The sequence below is a fragment of the Dendrobates tinctorius genome, unplaced genomic scaffold, assembly GCF_039654945.1.
Source record: "Dendrobates tinctorius isolate UK_male_01 unplaced genomic scaffold, ASM3965494v1 ptg000060l, whole genome shotgun sequence".
Lineage (NCBI taxonomy): Eukaryota > Metazoa > Chordata > Amphibia > Anura > Dendrobatidae > Dendrobates > Dendrobates tinctorius.
The window spans coordinates 9,035,057-9,052,750 of NW_027361728.1; the positions used below are offsets into that span (position 1 = coordinate 9,035,057).

At 42.3% G+C, this 17,694-nt stretch overlaps 1 protein-coding gene across 13 annotated transcripts in view; it reads left to right on the forward strand.

The window, feature by feature from the left end:
- The window catches only part of OPA1 (OPA1 mitochondrial dynamin like GTPase), a 165,440-nt gene that overhangs the window by 64,242 nt on the left and 83,504 nt on the right, over nt 1-17,694 (forward strand). For 5 of the 13 annotated variants that reach the window (XM_073578662.1, XM_073578665.1, XM_073578667.1 and 2 more), the window contains 5 exons: nt 4,832-4,905; nt 9,429-9,446; nt 12,634-12,744; nt 13,540-13,593; nt 16,009-16,113. In XM_073578662.1, the coding sequence (XP_073434763.1) occupies nt 4,832-4,905; nt 9,429-9,446; nt 12,634-12,744; nt 13,540-13,593; nt 16,009-16,113 (362 nt within the window). The remainder of the gene's footprint in view (nt 1-4,831; nt 4,906-9,428; nt 9,447-12,633; nt 12,745-13,539; nt 13,594-16,008; nt 16,114-17,694) is intronic. The other 8 variants (XM_073578663.1, XM_073578666.1, XM_073578671.1 and 5 more) reach the window with 2 other exon arrangements.

Below are 17,694 nucleotides of genomic sequence, written 5' to 3' on the forward strand. Positions count from 1 at the left end.
GCACAGAGATTGAAGCTTCAGAGACTGGGAGTTCTGTGGAAACTTTGGGTAAGAATAAAAGGACAGAACAATGGAAAGGACACCATTGTAGGCATTTACTACAGGCCGCCTGTGCAAGCTGAAGCTATGGATGAACTCTTTATGCATCAAATGGCCAAGTTCTCCAAAAAATATGACATAGTTGTCATGGGAGATTTCAACTATCCAGACATTTGTTGGGAATCTCTCTCAGGCAAAACTAACAGGTCAAGGAAATTCTTATCCTCTCTTGCTGACAACTTTATCTTCCAAAAGGTAAGGGATAAAACAAGGGGAACTGCTACTTTGGATCTAATCCTTATAAACAGGGAGGAAATGGTTGAGGAGGTAAAAGTGGCTGGGACCCTAGGAGGTAGCGACCATGCTATTTTAGAATTTTGGATAACTAGAGGCGGAAGACCTGTGAAGACTCAGACGTCAAGGTTAGATTTCAGAAAGGCAGATTTTAAGGGATTCAGAAAGAGAATTGGAGGGATCCAATGGCTGGATATCCTTAAAGACAAAAATGTCCAGGAAGGATGGGAAATCTTGAAAAATGAAATTCTCAAAGCACAGTTGTTAACAATTCCGAAAAGAGGGAAGAATAGGAAGCAGTTAAGGAAACCAGGATGGATGAACACAGAACTTAAGCACATGCTAAAAAGGAAGAAAAAAATGTTTATAAAATGGAAAGAGGGAGGCATATCTAAAGAAGAATATAATGCTGTCTGCAGAACCTGCAGGGCACAAATCAGATTAGCTAAAGCTGAAAATGAATTGAGGCTTGCAAGAGATGTCAAAAGCAATAATAAAGGATTTTGGGGATATGTCAAAAGTAAAAGAAAAGTCAAAGATGCCATAGGATTTTTACAGGATGAAAATGATGAAATGGTAAGACAGGATGTTGAGAAGGCTGAACTTTTAAATTCCTATTTTGCATCTGTTTTCTCTCAGAAAGGAAATGTAACATCAACTGTTATTCACTGTCCTATTAAGGGAATAGAAGAATCCAGGATATCTATAAACAGAAAGATAGTGAGGAAACACTTAGCTAGCCTAAATGAATTCAAGTCTCCAGGTCCAGATGAATTACACCCCAGAGTACTGAAGGAGATAGCAGAAGAAAGTTTTGAACCCCTCTCTATAATCTTTGAAAATTCTTGGAGAACAGGAGAAGTGCCAGAAGACTGGAGAAGAGCAAATGTTGTTCCTATCTTCAAAAAGGGGAAGAAGGTGGACCCAGGTAACTATAGGCCGGTGAGTCTGACTTCTATACCAGGAAAGATCTTTGAACAAATTATTAAACAACATGTATGTCAATACCTGGATAAGAATGAAGTGATTAAACAGAGTCAGCATGGGTTTGTAACTAATAAGTCATGTCAGACTAACTTAATTTCCTTCTATGACGGTATCACTGATTGGGTGGATCAAGGAAATGCTGTAGATATAGTATATCTTGAATTCAGCAAAGCATTTGACAAAGTCTCTCATACAATCCTTATTGAAAAAATGACTAAGTATGGAATGGACAAGGCAACTGTTAGGTGGATTCATAACTGGCTTAGTGATCGGACCCAAAGAGTGGTCGTAAATGGCTGCACATCCAGTTGGAAGAATGTCTCAAGTGGGGTACCACAGGGCTCTGTCCTGGGCCCTGTATTGTTCAACATCTTTATCAACGATTTAGATGAAGGAATTGAGGGTAAACTGATTAAATTTGCTGATGACACAAAGCTAGGAGGGATAGCTAATACTAGAGAAGAGAGAGAGAGGATTCAAAAAGATTTAAATAAACTGGAGAAGTGGGCAGCAACTAACAGAATGGTTTTTAACAGGGAGAAATGCAAAGTACTACATCTGGGCAATAAAAATGGAAAAAGCATATATAGAATGGGAGGAATAGGGCTAAGTGACAGCACATGTGAAAAAGACTTGGGTATACTAATAGATCACAGACTGAATATGAGTCAACAGTGTGATGCAGCAGCAAAAAAGGCAAATGCAATTCTAGGATGTATTAACAGAAGCATACAGTCTAGATCACGTGAAGTCATTATTTCCCTCTACTCCTCTTTGGTCAGACCTCATCTGGAATATTGTGTCCAGTTTTGGGCACCACATTTTAAAAAAGACATCAACAAACTGGAGCAAGTTCAGAAAAGAGCGACCAGAATGGTGACCGGTCTGCAAACCCTGTCTTATGAGGAAAGGTTGCAGGATTTGGGAATGTTTAGTTTGCAAAAGAGAAGACTGAGAGGAGACTTAATAGCTGTCTACAAATATCTAAAGGGCTGTCACATTGTAGAAGGATCAACTTTATTCTCATTTGCACAAGGAAAGACTAGAAGCAATGGGATGAAACTGAATGGGAGGAGACACAGATTAGATATTAGAAAAAACTTTTTGACAGTTAGAGTGATCAATGAGTGGAACAGGCTGCCACGAGAAGTGGTGAGTTCTCCTTCAATGGAAGTCTTCAAACAGAGGCTGGACAGACATCTGACTGAGATGATTTAGCGAATCCTGCTTTGAGCAGGGGGTTGGACCAGATGGCCCAGGAGGTCCCTTCCAACTCTACGATTCTATGATTCTATGTAATATTACAGCATATACACAGCTTGGTTGTGGAGCAATTTATGCACAAAAAACACTATGTCCAGAAACCAGCTGAGCATGTGAGCTTGTGCTGGCAGCACCAATTCCCTGAAATGTTCTCTTCCCAATTAGACTATAGAAAACAAAAAGCAAAAAACACAAATATCCTGAACTAAAAAGTAAAAAATATACTGCAAATAATGCATAAAAGGTAATAATAATAATAAGGGTATTTAGTAAACATAATTTTGATCAAAAAAATGTACAAGCCATCCCGCCACGTCACGGCAACCCTTGTGGGACAGTCCCTACTCTAGTATTTAAAACCTTTTCACTTGCCAAGTGGCGTGAATGTGAACAAGGGTCGAGCGGCTGAACCACTAGTAACAGATTAGGCCAGACTGGATGGCTTTCCCAGCTCAGAAAGAGGGCAGTCACACCCATATATGCACTGAATGCACAATGAAATGAATAAAAAAACAAATCTGAACTGAGAAAAGTAAGTTAATGTGTATGCACAATGTAAGTGCATATTAACACATGACCATTAACCAGAGAAAACAAAAAGCAAAAAACACAAATATCCTGAACTAAAAAGTAAAAAATATACTGCAAATAATGCATAAAAGGTAATAATAATAGAAGGTTTGGGTGCAGGACTAGGACTATCCACCCTATTGAGAGCCTGTGGTCAATCTGGGTAAGGCTAGTTTCACATTAGCGTTTACGGCCGAGCGCACCAAATTGCAACCTGTTGCGTTTGGCACTGGTCAACGCAGCGTCAAAAGGACGCATGTGCCGCCAAACGCATACTGCGCACGGCCTGCGTCCCCAGTGCTAAAGATAGGGGACGCTGGACGCATGCAGCGTCATGCGTCCATAAGCGGAGCTACCGGCGGAGGCGCGGCGGGGCTTAGCGGCGGCCATAAACGCTAATGTGAAACTAGCCTAAGATGAACAAAAACACAGAAATTGTGATAAACTCCAAATATTGATTAGGTAAGAATAGTCACCAGGTGGGATTTGGGCCAGGAGCTGATATCCAGCGTAAAAGAGCGAAATGCAGAAATCTTGAAAAATAAGGGTCACCCCTGCAAATATTGCATCCTTGTATAAACTTTATGTACCATATGTGTCAATATAAGATTACAAACTTAAGACGTGCTGATAATTGGACTTGAGTAACCATGGAAATATCTGATTAGACGTCAAACAACACTTAAGCGGCAGACCTTGTGAAAATCAAAATGTGTTATTCTAGAGGGGGAAAAACTAAAGAAAAAAAATATATATATTTTTTTTGTGTGTATATGTATAGCAGTATATGTAATATTACAGCATATACACAGCTTGGTTGTGGAGCAATTTATGCACAAAAAACACTATGTCCAGAAACCAGCTGAGCATGTGAGCTTGTGCTGGCAGCACCAATTCCCTGAAATGTTCTCTTCCCAATTAGACTATAGTAGTACTTAGGATAATGCTATTATCGCCCTCCCCTCTAGCAGTAATTGTCCCCCCCATAGCAGCTTCCCATACACACAGTGTGGACCGCAGAGCAGGCAGTAGCTCCTGCCCCTCAGTAATCAGGACTGGCCACCACCACCTTACCAAATAATAAATCCTGGTCTGACAGGAGGAAGACTATGGAGAAAGAACACGCCACAATGTCATTACATGACGGCCCACATGAGAAATGTGCCGCCATGCCAGCGTGAACTGCTGAATAGATGACGGCCAGGGTTAATAACTGCTAGGCTTCCAGGGCTGATCCTGTAGTCTGGGTTTTAGTGGTTTACAATGGGCCAGAAAGCAGACGTAAAGCTGAGGCAGCCCTTATCGGGGCTGTCATGGAATACATGCCTGGCATTGGCGTAGAGAGATGCCAGTCAGTGCTCCTTCTCTGATACTTATTTTAAAGATCTTGCACAGGCTTATTTCTTTTAGAACTGAACTGTATTTTTCTCATTTAAATGGAACCTGTCTATTGAATGTGTAACACTTTCTGGAGTAGGCGCTAAGGGGATTCATGTATGTTTTTTTTTTTGTTGTTTGTTTTTTCTTTTGGGGGGGGGGGGGTAACTTGTAATTTATGTACAAATCATGAAAGGACATAAGCCATACTTGGAGTTTATTGATTCAAATCCTTATAAAATTGTTGTGAATGACTAGCCTTAGTATTATAATGACCCTTGTGGTGGTTTCTTTCTACCAGGCCCTGGAGAGGAGACAGCTTTTAAAGCTACTGATAGCCAGAGCTTTGAAAGCTCTGACAAGCATTACAAGAAGGTGAGGATCAGTATTTCATTTGTTTAAATGCAGCGTATTATCTTACAAACTTGCATGTTCCCTTGAGTTATTGTTTTTTATTCTTAGCTTGTTATCATTACATCATTTATTGATATTTTTTGGCTGAAAAGCATTTTTATAATAATGTCCTAAAAAATCTTAGTTTGTCTTGCTTGTACTACTTCTGTGTGTCACAGTGCATAGGGTGCTGCAGAATGAGTTTAAGGGAACCTGTCCGCTGATTTATGCTCCCTAAACACGGGCAGCATGAATCTGAGTTCGGCTGCATGATTGCAGCTAGGTACTTTTTCTCTGAAACGCTTTGGTATTTCAGAAAAGAGGTATGAAGGTCTCCCCTCTTCATTTACATCATACACAAAGTGAGAGACCTGAAAATAACATAGAGCAGTTCTGGTACATGGTGGCTGATTGCTGCGCCTTATTAGTCTGGTCCCTGACCGGAGATTCAAACTATATTTTCTCTGAAAGGACTGAGTCAGAGAAAAAAAAATACCAGGTTACAATCATGTGTTTTAGGCAGCATGAATCAGCTGACAGGTTGCCTTAAATGGTGAATACATCAGTGAGCTCATTCTGATGGTTAAAAATCAACTTAGAAGATGTTCAGGAGAAGAGAGATAAGGATTACAGTCCCAACCCATAATGAGCTCAGTGACTGATTTACTGGTAACACATTCTATGAGCTGTGACACATAGAGGCTGGAGAATCCACATTTTTAATGACAACCTTTTGAAAACATGTAAAATATATATACATATATATATATATATATATATATATATATATATATATATATATATATATAATATATATAATTTATTAGGAGTTTTCTGGCCTTCATGCTAATGTCTTCACTTACTGTGACTGTGTGCGCTGTCAGGATCCTCAGGCGCTGGAAGCGATTTGCGTACTCCTGGCCACATTTCAACTAGACCTATACGTCATCGCTGAATTCATTCGGTTTGAGTGAGGCCGCGCACATCTTGTCAGAGGTGACTGCTTGTGTGCAAACCACATACTTACTGTCACGTGCCTGCCCGCTCCCGGCATCGGAGAATCCTGACAACATGCACACTGCATGCTGGGAGGATTCACAAGTCTGCACTCATTTTGACTGCCAAACAACACCTCTATATAAAAAAATAATCTTAAACGTGTCCCTGTTCTTTGAACACAACCATCAAAAAGAATGTATTCGTATTTGTGTTCGTTATGACAGATTTTAATTAGCAATTAATAGTTTCTCAGGAATCGATATGGGATGTATCCGCATGTAGCAAAATGTGAGTTTCCTGTGGCTACAATATAGGTTGTTTAACAAGAAGTGCAGCTGCATAGTAGTGTGACTGGTGATATGCTTGGTAAGTGCAAGGATGTTATTAGTTCCAAAGCAAAATCTGTAAGGGGACCCCTCACCTATCAGGCTTCATTTACACTAGTGTCGTCTTATGCGGCAGCAGTGCTCCCTACCATAAAGCTACGTCTGCACTACCTGTATGTGTTCACAGATGAGGGGCAAGAAAACTGATTATCATTTAGCTGAATTCCTGATTGGGGAACTACAAGAAATTGCACTCGCTATATAAATTGATATTTACCAAGGAGCCTCACGGTCGCTTTTAGAGCCCTTAATATGTAAGATGCTGTGGCTGCAGCCAAATAGTGGGATGTGCTATGCATAAGTAAACAGTATTCCTTACGGAAGGCCCTAATGGTGAGAAGGAGTAACTTTTACAGGGATTTTCCCACAAACAAAAGTTCATTTTAATCAATGTATCTTGGTATAATAATAACTTCCGCAATTGGATGTCCTTAAAAAAAAAATGTACACAGCAGGGACACATTTATAAGATTATCTCAGCACAGGAACATTTTCTATAACACATCAAATTGTGGAAATTATTATTATTCCAAGATCTATTGATTAAAATCGACTTTTGTTCATGTGAAAACCCCTTTAACTTATGTTTTAGGTTGAATGTTGTTAAGGAGTTCTATCAGAATGATCTTACCCCCATACTGTTAACATGGTTACCGTATATACTCGTGTATAAGCCGACCTCCCTAATTTTGTCACAAAAAACTGGGAAAACTTATTGACTCGTGTATAAGCCGAGGGTGGAATCCATAGACTATGCCCCCATATGCTGCTCCATAGTTTATGCCCCCATATGCTGCTCCATAGACTATGCCCCCATATGCTGCCCCATAGACTATGCCCCCATATGCTGCCCCATAGACTATGCCCCCATATGCTGCCCCATAGAATATGCCCCCATATGCTGCCCCATAGAATATGCCCCCATATGCTGCCCCATAGAATATGCCCCCATATGCTGCCCCATAGACTATGCCCCCATATACTGCCCCATAGAATATGCCTCCATATACTGCTCCATAGACTATGCCCCCATAGAATATGCCCCCATATGCTGTTACATAGAATATGCCCCCATATGCTGCCCCATAGACTATGCTGCAAAAAAAAAAAAAAGCCATACTCTCCTGGGTCCATCGCCGCTGTCTGCCGCTTCTTCTGTCAGTGACTGTTCAGCCAGCAGAGGGGCGGCGTGCACTAACCACGTCACCGCGCCCCCTGCTGCCTAAACGTCACTGACACAGGATGCAGCAGAGACAGCGATGAGCAGCGATGGACCGGGGGACAGGTGAATATCGCTATACTCACCCATCCTGCCACCGTCTCTGCAGCCTCGCTCACTTCTCCACTGTCTCCCTTCCCTTCCTGTCTTCAGCGGTCACGTGGTACCGCTCATTACCACTCATGAATATGTGCATATTAATGAGTGGTAATGAGCGGCACCACATGACCACTGAAGACAGGAAGGGAAGGGAGACAGTGGAGAAGTGAGCGAGGCTACAGAGACAGCGGCAGGACAGGTAAGTATGATCTGTGACACCCCTGCTCCCCCTCTCCCGCCGACCCCCAGGTATATGACCCGTGTATAAGCCAAGAGGGGGACTTTCAGCCCAAAAAAATGGGCTGAAAATCTCGGCTTGTACACGAGTATATACAGTATATTGCTCTCTGATGAAACGTGTTGCGTCTTTGTTTTAATTCATATAGGAATTAGGCTTAAAGGGAACCTGACACCAGGTTTGGCCGATATGAGATATGGCCACCACCTTTCAGGCCTGATAAAGTGCATTCCATAATGCTGTATATAATTCCCCAACCCGACCTGTAAGAGAAGAAAAAGACATTCTATTATACTCGCCTGTGGGGCGGTTCTGTCCGAGGAGTGTCAATGTTCTTGATCCAGCTCCTCCCTTCTTACAATTGCCATCCTACTTCTTGCTTCGTCAGGATGATTCATCCCTGCCTCATCCACACAGGCTCCCCGGCATGGCGCTCCTGCGCAGGCTTATTTCTCTGCCCTGTTGACGGCAGAGCAAAGTACTACAGTGCGCAGGCCCTGGGGCTCTTTGACCTTTTTCAGCACCTGCGCACTGCTGTACTTTTTCTCTGCCCTTAACGGCAGAGAAATACACCTGCGCAGGACCACGAAGCCGAGGAGACTGGATGACGCAGAGACGCGTCATCGACATGAAGGATTGTGATTGTATGAGGATGGGAGGTGCTGAACCAAAAACATCAACATCCCTTGGACTGGACCGCCCCGCAGGTGAGTATAATAAAAGTTATTTTTCTTCTCTTACAGGTTGGGTTGGGGGATTATATACAGCATTATGGGAATGCGCTATATCAGCCCTGAAAGGCGGTGGATGTATCTCATATCAGCCAAACCTGGTGAGAGGTTTCCTTTAAGAGTTCTGGGAGTGTCAAGCAATTTCCCCAGCCTCTGCGTCTGTAAGGCTGCGTTTCCGCTGCGTTTCCGCTGCGGTTTTGGCCGCTGCGGACCCGCAGCAGTTTTAGCTGCGGTGTACAGTACCATTCAAATGAATGGTATAAAAAAACCGCTGTGTAGACGTTGCGGAAAAATCTGCGCAGATTTGCTGCGGTTTTGAAACCGCAGAAAGAATTGACCTGTCAATTCTTTCTGCGGAAACCGCTGCGGGTTCCTATCTCCACCATTGTGGAGATGGTGAATCCGCAGGACCAAACCGCAGGCAAAACCGCAGCGGTTTATCTGCGGTTTTTGCAAAATCCGTGCGGATTAATCCGCAGCGGATTCCGCAGCGTGTGCACGTACCTTAACTGTATTTCTTGCATGGCCCCATCTTCCCCGGCTTGACTGACAGCTCACTGGCTTGACTATGGGCTGTCAGTGACAAGTAGAGGAAAGTGGGGCTGGGTACTGAATAGAGGCAGAGGCTTGAGGAATGGATTATTAAGGCAGATTTCCTTTAAATTGAGGCATTTGTTTTGCCCCTGTAATGCATGTGTATGTACATTTACTGTATGTGTATATTTATCATATTCTAGTCAGTCATAATTATGTGGCCATTTGTTTGCTGTAGTCCTGATTTGTAATGACAGCAGTCTTGATTTACATTTTGCTAATCCCAATCTATCTAGCAGATTGTTTGCATGCTCTCGGTGAGGGGATTTCCGGCACAAAATGGGGACAGTCCTTAGTGTTTTGCCTATGCTCAGACCTTTTCCATCCTGCGCTCCTTCTGTGGTGACAGATTTGCATGCCTGTGACAAGCGACAAAGCAAACTAAAACTTCAACCTGAATCCTTTAATACTGCATTGTTCCAGAAATGTTATATTTTTTCACTTTGCACCCTGCCTGCAATCCTACCACTAATCCACAGGTTGTGTCAAAGATGTTCTCAACTCCAGTCCAGCCTGAAGAGGTGGCCACCATCTTCTGAGTTCTGGTGGGGATTGAAAGGAGAGCGGCACAAATGATTGAATGTGTCTAACTCCCCTGATATGAGAGATGTGCTACAACTATTAGCAGTGCATGTCATAACATTATCATGGGGGGCAGGGACTGCTATTCCAGGACGTACATCTATTGATCCTTACAACAAAGAGATAGCAGGGCTCGTTAAACACATTGACCCTTTAAATCGAACCTGTCAGATATTTTGGCCGATAGAAGATACAGCCACAGCCTTTCAGGGCTTGTCTACAGCATTCTATAATACCGTAGATAAGGCCCCCCCCCCGATCCGACCTGCAAGATAAGAAAAATAACTTTTATTATACTCACCCTGGGGTCGGTCCAGTCTGATGGGTGTCACAGGTCCGGGTCTGGTGCCTCCCATCTTCTTGCGACGCCTCCCTCCTGCTTGCTTCATGGCTCCCTGGTATCGTGCTCCTGCGCAGGTGTACTTACAGGGGTTGGACAAAATAATGGAAACACCTGGAAACATCAACAAAAGTTAGTTTAATATGGTGTAGGTCCACCTTTTGCGGCGATTACAGCCTCAGTTCTCCGAGGTATGGATTCATACAAGGTGTGAATTGTTTCCAAAGGAATTGTAGCCCATTCTTCAGTTAAAACACCCTCCAATTCTTTGAGCGACGATGGCGGTGGAAATTGACGTCTAACTTGAATCTCTAAAATCGACCATAAACGCTCAATAATGTGGAGGTCTGGGGATTTTGGGGGCCAGATGAGATGCTCAACTTCATTACAATGTAACTCGTGCCATGCTTTAACGATTCTAGCTTTATGAATTGGTGCATTATCATCCTGAAAGATGGCGTTCCCCTCCGGGAACAGTGCTTGAACCATAGGATGCACTTGGTTGCCCAAAATGCCTAAATAATCTCGGCTGTTAATTCTTCCATGAAGGGATATCATTGGCCCGGCGGATCTCCACGAAATAGCACCCAGATCATCACAGAACCTCCGCCATGTTTTACGGTTGGGAGAAGGCAGTCTGGATGGAATGCTTCTTTCGGCTGTCTCCAAACGTACACTCGGCCGGAGGTCGGAAATGGGGTAAACGATGATTCGTCTGAGAATATCACGTTTCCACTGCTCGAGGGACCAATTCTGGAGGTTTCTACACCACTCTAAACGCTTGGAAACATTTGTCATTGAGAGCAGCGGTTTTCGAACTGCAGCTCTTCCGTGGAATCCAGATTTGTGCAGCTCCCGACGAACAGTTTTCGTGGAAACTGGGGTCTGTAGGTGTTCATTGAGCTCAGCATTGATTTTCGGAGCCGTGGTCTTGCGATCCTCTCTCGCAATTTGCTTTAGAGTCCGACGGTCTCTCACAGTCAACTTTGACTTTCGGCCGGACCTGTGCTTTGCTGCGGACGTTTTTCCTTCTCAATCAAACGCAGTCATTACTTTGGAGACAGTACCTCTTGACACGCCAAGCATTCAGGCACTTTGTTACACTAGCGCCTGCCATACGAGCACCAACAATTTGGCCTCTCTGAAAATCCGAGAGGTCTGCCATTGGTATCAGGTTCTCATCAATGTTCTTACAATTCTGCAAAACAAACAGTTAATTTACATACACATATCACATAACACAAATAATCAACTACAAAACATTACCATATGTCACGGTTTGCATGTTTATAACATATTCGAAGATTATGATGCCAAAACGTTAGGTGGTTTACATTATTTTGTCCAACCCCTGTATCTGCCCTGTTGAGGGCAGAGCAAAGTCCTGCAGTGCGCAGGCGCCAGGAAATGTCAGAGAGGCCCAGCGCCTGCGTACTGCAGTACTTTACTCCCTCAACAGGGCAGATAAGTACGTCTGTGCAGGAGCGCGATGCAGAGGAGCCATGCAGCAAGCAGGAGAGCAGCATCGCAAGAAGATGGGAGGCACCGGAACCCGGACCTGCGACACCCATTGGATCGGACGGCCCCCCGGGTGAGTATAATAAAAGTTATTCTAATCTTGCAGGTTGGATGGGGGCTTATCTACAGCATTATAGAATGCTGTATATAAGCCCTGAAAGGCAGTGGCCACATCTTATATCGGCCAAAACAGCTGACAGGGTTCCCTTTAAAGGGTCAACGTGTTTAACTAGCCCTGCTGTCCTTGTTGTAAGGATCAATAGGCCGCATCTTATATCAGCCAAACCTGATGACAGGTTCGCTTTAACACTTTTACTGCCACTGTTTAAGAACTTTCCAGCAACCTTATGAAGTTGTTCGGGCTGTCCTTGGTTGGGAACATTGCTATGCAGGAGAACAGTGGAAGCGGATGTGGCCACGTAATTTTAGTTTTTGCTGGGTTTTCCAATAGTTAGAGCCTCACTGATCAGGTAATGATGACCTATGTTAGTGTGGTGAGGAATGGCCAATTAAAAGGCAATGTAGCTGCTGTTGCACCCCTGTATGGGTTGTCTTAATGAAACGGTGAATTGTAAATGCAGTCCCAGTGCACAATGTGTCATGCACCTCCTCTCCGGCCTGCAGACAGGATAGCACAGTGGGGGATTTACTGTACAAATGCTCAATAGTCTGGTGCAATTTGTGCCAAAATAAATCGTTGGCTCAAGTTGCTGAAAACTAGGTTTATTTTCAGTGCAAGAACTACTGTTGAAATTAAAGTGGTGGCCACATTTAGCTTTATTTTTAGCAGTCTTTTGTTTGCAAATTATAGTACACCCTTTCTTATTTGGTCTTTCCCGCATAGTTTACTGTATACTTTATGCTTCGTTCTCTGTGTCCATTTTGCTTCTATACATTTGTCTGTCATTTGCTTTTGTTTGTAGACCTATTTTATTTTGCACCCATCACAGTTTTTGTCCCCCACCTTCACCCCGTCTCTATCTCTCTCTGTAAACTCATGGCAGGGTTTGCTTGGTGAACTCATTCTTTTACAAGAGCAGCTCAAGCAGCATGAAGAGGAGGCACGCAGGGCAGCTGGCAACATTAACACTGGCAACTCACAGCAGAAGCGCAAGGTGATGGGTTTTAGGACATTGGATGCAAGTGTTACACTAGGACTATACTGCGACTAGCGCCACACCTTTCTTGTATCATTTCCGCCCTGTAATTTTTTTGCTCCCTATTGACTTGCTGTCAACCAGTGTGTAGTAGAATGGAGACTTTGATTTTTAAGAAAGTTCCCATAGGTGACACCGCTATTGCACAGGCCATAACATTTTAATGCAAGTTTGTGTGCATAGTATCTCTGTAAGGCAATGTTCTCACATGCTGTATTTGCAGCATTTTTTTTTTATATCCAAAATCCTTCAGTTTTGGCAGTAAATATGCTGCGTATAAAACCAGCAAATAGTTTGGTTTTTTTAGGATTACATGTATGATTTGTCAAAAGTACATGTTAATAAAGCTCAATTTATGCAGAAAAAATGCAGAAGAAAAAAAAACTGCAAAAACACAAAATGTTGTTTTTTCATTGCTTTATTTTTGTGGAAAAAAAAACTGCAAACATGCTAAAAGACATGCTGCAGATTTTAAAAAGGCTGCAGTTGTCAAATTCAGTCATGGAAAAAAACAATGTGTGTGCATGAGATTTCTGAAATCTCCGCTTTTGCTGGTACTGTAAAACAAAGCTTATTTTCTGCAGAAATAAAATGTTGCAAAAAAAAAAAAATAAAGATAAGATTTGCTGCAAAAGTGCCTAAAGTCCTATCTAGATCTTTCCTGCTCCACTGAGCTCTAGAAGCATGTTGGGGTGTTTTTACTGCTTGTAACAATTACAATCCTAATGCTGCTGTCACAATTTGCCATTGAAGGCTACAGACAAGGAGAAAGTTGATCAACTGCAAGAAGAACTTCTGCAAACCCAGGTGGGTATTCTTCATCTATTGCTGGAGATTTCCAGGCCTTTCTGTGTGACGTGCATTATCCTGACATTTTAATATGCAAATTTCCTCTTCCGAAAGGAAGAGGACTAGAACGCCTGCTCCACCTATTGAAAGCAGCAATCCTAACAGTCAATATCGACCCTTTGACCAGTCTTTCCACATGACTTAGGATAAAAGCCAAACCAGAGTCTAAATATGCAGACTCTGTGTTTCAGGGTCTTGCTCTTTGTCAGTGTAACGTATGAGATCTGATTTGGCGTGGTAAGAGGTTTAAGACTGGATCTACGGGTAATGTTTCCCCTTGTGGATAGTGACAACCCAGGCCTGGCGTGTCAGAGTGAGGAGACTTATATTCCATGCATGCTTCTTCAGGAAATTAAATATGCCTGGCTTTTCTTTCTCCACAAGAAGAAACATTACCCTTAAATCCTGACATTTAAAACATGTGACTTTTTAAACGTGCTGGCATTTTGAAGAGCAAAGAACATGTGAGGCATCTGTCAGTTGCTTACTCCAGTCTACCCATACAGCACAAATGGATGTTCTGCTGAAAGGGTAAACATAGACATTATAAATGGGAAGTCAGGAGAAGGAGATATTGGCCCAATGGGAATTGTGTGAATGACAACCATAGACTTCAGACTCTAATGTTGTGTATAGGGAGTAGCTTATAGAGAAGGAGGAGAGCACTGACTGCAAATGAAGGGGGAGAATCTCGCACATCTTGTATGTATCAATGTAGACAGGGTCTTCAGTAATCAGGGCAGGATCTGTGGGGGTAGCGATCATACAGACCACATCATTGTATAGAGAGAAGAGAACCATTGCCGTATTCTGGACCTGGAATGGATAACACATGTATAGGGTCTGTATCCTCACAGAATAGAGAGGATGACCTGAGATAGTAGATTATACAAGGACTGCATTAGAAAGCTTTTTCTCACCTTTTCTCCCATACAAAAATAGCTAAACCGCTGTTTTTAGCCTTGTCACTGATTGTCAACATTTAAACAAGTGATCCATTCTAGAAATGTTTCAAAATGACATGTGCATAATGTATCCAAATCGTTTGCAAAGTGTTAAAAGGAATTTGTCAAAACCAACCACCGTCATGTTGCTTTCTGAAAGATTGTCATCCACAACTTTACGTAAAGGGGATATACGGGACTTTAATTAAAAAAAAAAAAAAGGCATGTAGTTGGTAACAAAGGGAACTACCTGGATGTTGTACCCGGCGCTGGTCATTGACCACTCCTGCCAGGGATTCAGCTACTCCCTGTATACAGAGCAACAGTTACTTTTCTTGTTAGCAGGGCAGGACTACTGATCTTATGGTGATTAACAGCTGGCTTCCCCAAATAGGCATCAGGAGTTGACTGTCAATCAGTATGACACCTCTAGTCCCGCCCTGTCAGCAGGAAGAGAAACTGCTGCTCTGTTGATAGGGAGCAGCTGGATCTCTGGCAGGAGCGGTCAATGATCGGTGCTAGGTGCAACAGGCAAGTAGTTGCCTCTCTTAGCAACTTCCTGCCTTTTTTTCCTGAAGTCCTGGATATCCTTTTTAAGCAAACTGTTGCTCCATGACTGAAAAATCGTTTTAATTTATATTCAAATGAGACTTGCGTGCTCTAGTCGTGATCAAATCATTTCCTACACCTCGACCTTTCTGGCTCTTTCCCCCATCCAGCTCCACCTTCCTCTGCTTGTTTGAGAGATCACTACCTGTGTAGTAAAGGCTGTGAGCTGTCAGGCAAGCAGAGGAAGGTGAAAATAGGCGGGGTAGTAAAGTCAAGGAGGCAGAGGTTTGGGAACTGCTTGACACTCCCAGAGCACTTAAGCCTTATTTGATTAGGAATTAAAACAGCAATTTTTCAGTTTGAGCATCAGATTGAACAAGAGCATCATGACCATCTAAACAGGTTTTTTGTCAGGGGGTGGGGGTGGGATAGGATTGGATCATTTTGACACATTCCCCTTAACATTTATTTTACTGCATTTTACTTTATAAATGTTCTATACAAATTGCCTATAGACTGAAGTGTGGGTTTTACCTGTGTTTTCCTGCTGGACTGATCTGGGTAAAGCTTTGAGGCTCTAGTAGTGCATCTTCTAGCTCTTTCCCAATGTAAATCTATCCCCTTTTTAAAATCTAATCTGATATTTACTCACAAGAGTGTCTTTAGTCCTCCAGTTCCGTCTGACATAATTTAGTAGTTTGATTTGTGAGTTCTGCTGAATATTAATGTAGAAAAGTTCTCTCTTCTTGTTTCACTGCTATATTCACTTAGACATTGAATTCTGGAGAATATTCCTAATGACTAAACAAAAAGCAGAATGGCTTGTACTCACAGTACAGGTTATGGCTCAGACACTTCTGATTTTTTTCTTATGGTTTAGTTAAAGTACCAGCGGATTCTTGAACGTCTTGAGAAAGAAAACAAAGATCTGAGGAAACTAGTGCTTCAAAGAGATGATAAAGGCATTCATCAAAGGAAACTTAAGGTAATGCGCATTAGAGAGACGTATGTGGATAGTGGTAAATATTGCAGCTATGGCACTGGTGTTAGATACACTTTCCGACGTAGCACATCTCTGGTTATATATTTTAGTAGCGTTTTAAGGGACCATTTTTCTCTTGTGTGCCATCCATTTTTGTCTGAATTGCATCTGTTTTGTGTTTCATTTGTCTTTAACCCCTTCACCCCCAAGGGAGGTTTGCACGTTCATGACCGGGCCAATTTTTACAATTCTGACCACTGTCCCTTTATGAGGTAATAACTCTGAAACGCTTCCATGGATCCCGGTGATTCTGACATTGTTTTCTCGTGACATATTGTACTTCATGTTAGTGGTAAAATTTCATTCAAATAACTTGCGTTTATTTGTGAAAAAAACGGAAATTTGGCGAAAATGTTGAAAATTTCGCAGTTTTCCAACTTTGAATTTTTATGCCCTTAAATCACAGAGATACGGCACACAAAAACTTGATAAGTAACATTTCCCACATGTTTACTTTACATCAGCACAATTTTGGAACCAACATTTTTTTTTGTTAGGAAGTTATAAGGGTTAAAAATTGACCAGCGATTTCTCATTTTTACAAAACCATTTTATTTTTACGGACCACATCACATTTGAAGCCACTTTGAGGGGTCTATATGATAGAAAATACCCAAAAGTGACACCATTCTAAAAACTGCACCCCTTAAGGTGCTCAAAACCACATTCAAGAAGTTTATTAACCCTTTAGGTGTGTCACAGGAATTTTTTGAATATTTAAAAAAAAATGAGCATCTAACTTTTTTTTCACAAAAAAAATACTTCAGGTTCAATTTTTTTATTTCACCAAGCGTAACAGGAGAAATTGGACTGCAAAAGTTATTGTGCAATTTGTCCTGAGTACGCTGATACCTGATATGTGGGGGGGAACCACTGTTTCGGCGCATGGCAGAGCTGAGAAGGGAAGGAGCGCCGTTTGACTTTTTCAATGCAAAATTGGCTGGAATTCAGATCGGACGCCATGTCACGTTTGGAGAGCCCCTGATGTACCTAAACAGCGGAAACCCCCCAAAAGTGACCCCATTTTGGAAACTAGACCCCCCAAGGAACTTATCTAGATATGTGGTGAGAACTTTGAACCCACAAGGGCTTCACAGAAGTTTATAACGTACAGCGGTACAATTAAAAAATCATATTTTTTCCACAAAAATGATCTTTTCACCCTCAATTCTTATTTTTCCAAGGGTAACAGGACCCTAAAAGTTATTGTGCAATTTGTCCTGAGTACGCTGATACCTCACATGTGGGGATAAACCACTATTTGGGCGCATGGCAGAGCTCGGAAGGGAAACAGCGCCATTTGACGTTTTTGGCTGGAATTGAGATCTGACACCATGTCGCGTTTGGAAAGCCCCTGATGTACCAAAACAGTGGAAACCCCCCACAAATGACACCATTTTGGAAACTAGACCCCCCAAGGAACTTATCTAGATGTGTAGTGAGCACTTTGACCCCTCCAGTGCTTCACAGAAGTTTATAACGCCCGGGCATGAAAATAAAAAATTCGTATTTTTTCCACAAACA